Consider the following 1801-nt stretch of genomic DNA (forward strand, 5'->3'; position numbering starts at 1 on the left):
TCTTCTTAGGTGAAGGCAAGTTTAGATAAGACAAATCAAGTCTAATAACTCTTCCATTAAAGTAATAAAAAGATGTTTAAAGTTTAGCTCAGTGGAAGTTATCTGCAGAATGTTATATTGTTATATTATTATTTATCCCTGCATGTTATTTATTAGTATCATGTTAGGAATCTTTATGTAATACTATGTAGTACTCAGCTTTGCTGATTAACTAGGGCGTTAAAGATATTTCCAAATAAATTTAAGAAATAATTAGGGCGTTACCTTTCTTAGAAGACTATAAATTTGTAATAAATAAAAAAAGTTTCTTGTAATATGTTTTTAATTAGTCTGTTTTCTTAGTATTGTAAGGGTCTGTAATGACCCTAATGATTGTGTGTAAACTTATTTTATTTATGCAAATTTTTGCGATATCAAAAAAGATATATATTGTATACACGTAGTTTGATTTGTTGTTCGCTTTTCATTTTATCTTGGGGTAAAAAGTAAAAGAAAAAAGGTGAAGCCTCGGTTCAAGTAATCTATACTCCTAAATCAGTAAATCCTAATAGTCTAATAATTTTTAATGTGTTAAATCTCATAATGACTAAACCATATTGCTAGTCACATAATTCTAAGTTATAACAGGCCATGACTTTTTTATATGAAGTCTGCTTAAAGTCTATGACTAAGTTAAATGATATTTGCACTAACCATTACCACTCTAACATGCCTTCTCTCCTTCATGCAATTCAACAAAGCAAGATTCCCACTCTTAAGCTCCTGATCAGGAGGAACCCCAACTTTGTGGCGCTTAACAGTGTGTTTGGTTCATTTTTAGTAAAGGAAAGAAAGGGAAGAGAAAGGAAGGGAAGAGAAAAGAAAAGAATGGAAAAGAAAGGAAAAAAACCTTAATTTCCCATGTTTGGTATAAATTTTCTCTTTCCTTCCGAATTCCCCCGCTTTTGAGAGGAAAGGAAAGTGAAATTTTATTAAAGAGTCTTTCCTTCCAATTCCTCCCATTTCCTTTCACTTAATTTTTTTTTTAATGAACCAAACATTGGAAAGTAATAAATTTCCTTCCACTTCCTTTCTTTTCCTTCCAAATTCCTTCTACCAAACAAACTGTAAGAACCCGGCCTTCCCCAATGTAAGTCAAGGCATTAGGATCATTCATCTTGTCTAAATGCCTTTCATTAGCAACAATAATAATACAAGTAGCCTATCGACTCCCGCGCCACTCCATACTATCAATCCCACCTTGAGTTTGCTTATGCAACCCAACAAGCAACAACTCTATCCTATAGTGAAACTTATCCCCAACTTCTACCCCAGACATAGACCCAATCATTAATGCAAACCTATTCATAATCTTCCCTTCACTTTTCAATTCACCATATGTTATTGTATCAACCCTCCTAATTCCCCTCCCACTTTGTGAGATTTCATCATGCCTCTTCCTAAACAATGCCAGCATTTCAAGCACTTTTTCTCTCTCCTTAGAGTTACTCAAAACTGGTTCTTTACCCTTTAATTTCTAGGTTTTTTTGATTTTAATTCTTATTTATACATACATATGAAAGTAAACCAAGAAATCCGGTGCAACAAACCAAGAAAGAAGAGAATAAATTCAGAATAGACCACGAAATAGGAATGAAGAGAAAACCTGTTGTGGTTTGACGTGGTGTGGTGGTTGTGCAACAAACTAGAATGACGGTGCGATGGTTGTGCAGGTGATGCGTAGAGACGGTGATGCGGCAGGACGACAATGCACAAGAAAACTTCAGAATTACAATTGAAATAAGATTTTTTTAAAAAAAAT

The 1801-nt window shown here is 33.6% G+C and overlaps 1 protein-coding gene across 1 annotated transcript; it reads right to left on the reverse strand.

Annotated features, from left to right (window-relative positions):
• Positions 1-571: 571 nt before the first annotated feature.
• On the reverse strand, positions 572-1571 carry LOC125498633 (histone-lysine N-methyltransferase, H3 lysine-9 specific SUVH5-like). Its single transcript, XM_048646874.1, has 3 exons — positions 1210-1571; positions 1106-1161; positions 572-792 (listed from the first exon to the last, which is right to left on the reverse strand). Exons 1-3 carry the CDS (start codon positions 1454-1456, stop codon positions 673-675), a joined length of 423 nt encoding a protein of 140 aa, XP_048502831.1. The 5' UTR covers positions 1457-1571; the 3' UTR covers positions 572-672.
• Between the last annotated feature and the right edge of the window lie 230 nt (positions 1572-1801).

The sequence above is a fragment of the Beta vulgaris genome, chromosome 6 (genome assembly GCF_026745355.1).
Source record: "Beta vulgaris subsp. vulgaris cultivar EL10 chromosome 6, EL10.2, whole genome shotgun sequence".
Classification (NCBI taxonomy): domain Eukaryota; kingdom Viridiplantae; phylum Streptophyta; class Magnoliopsida; order Caryophyllales; family Amaranthaceae; genus Beta; species Beta vulgaris.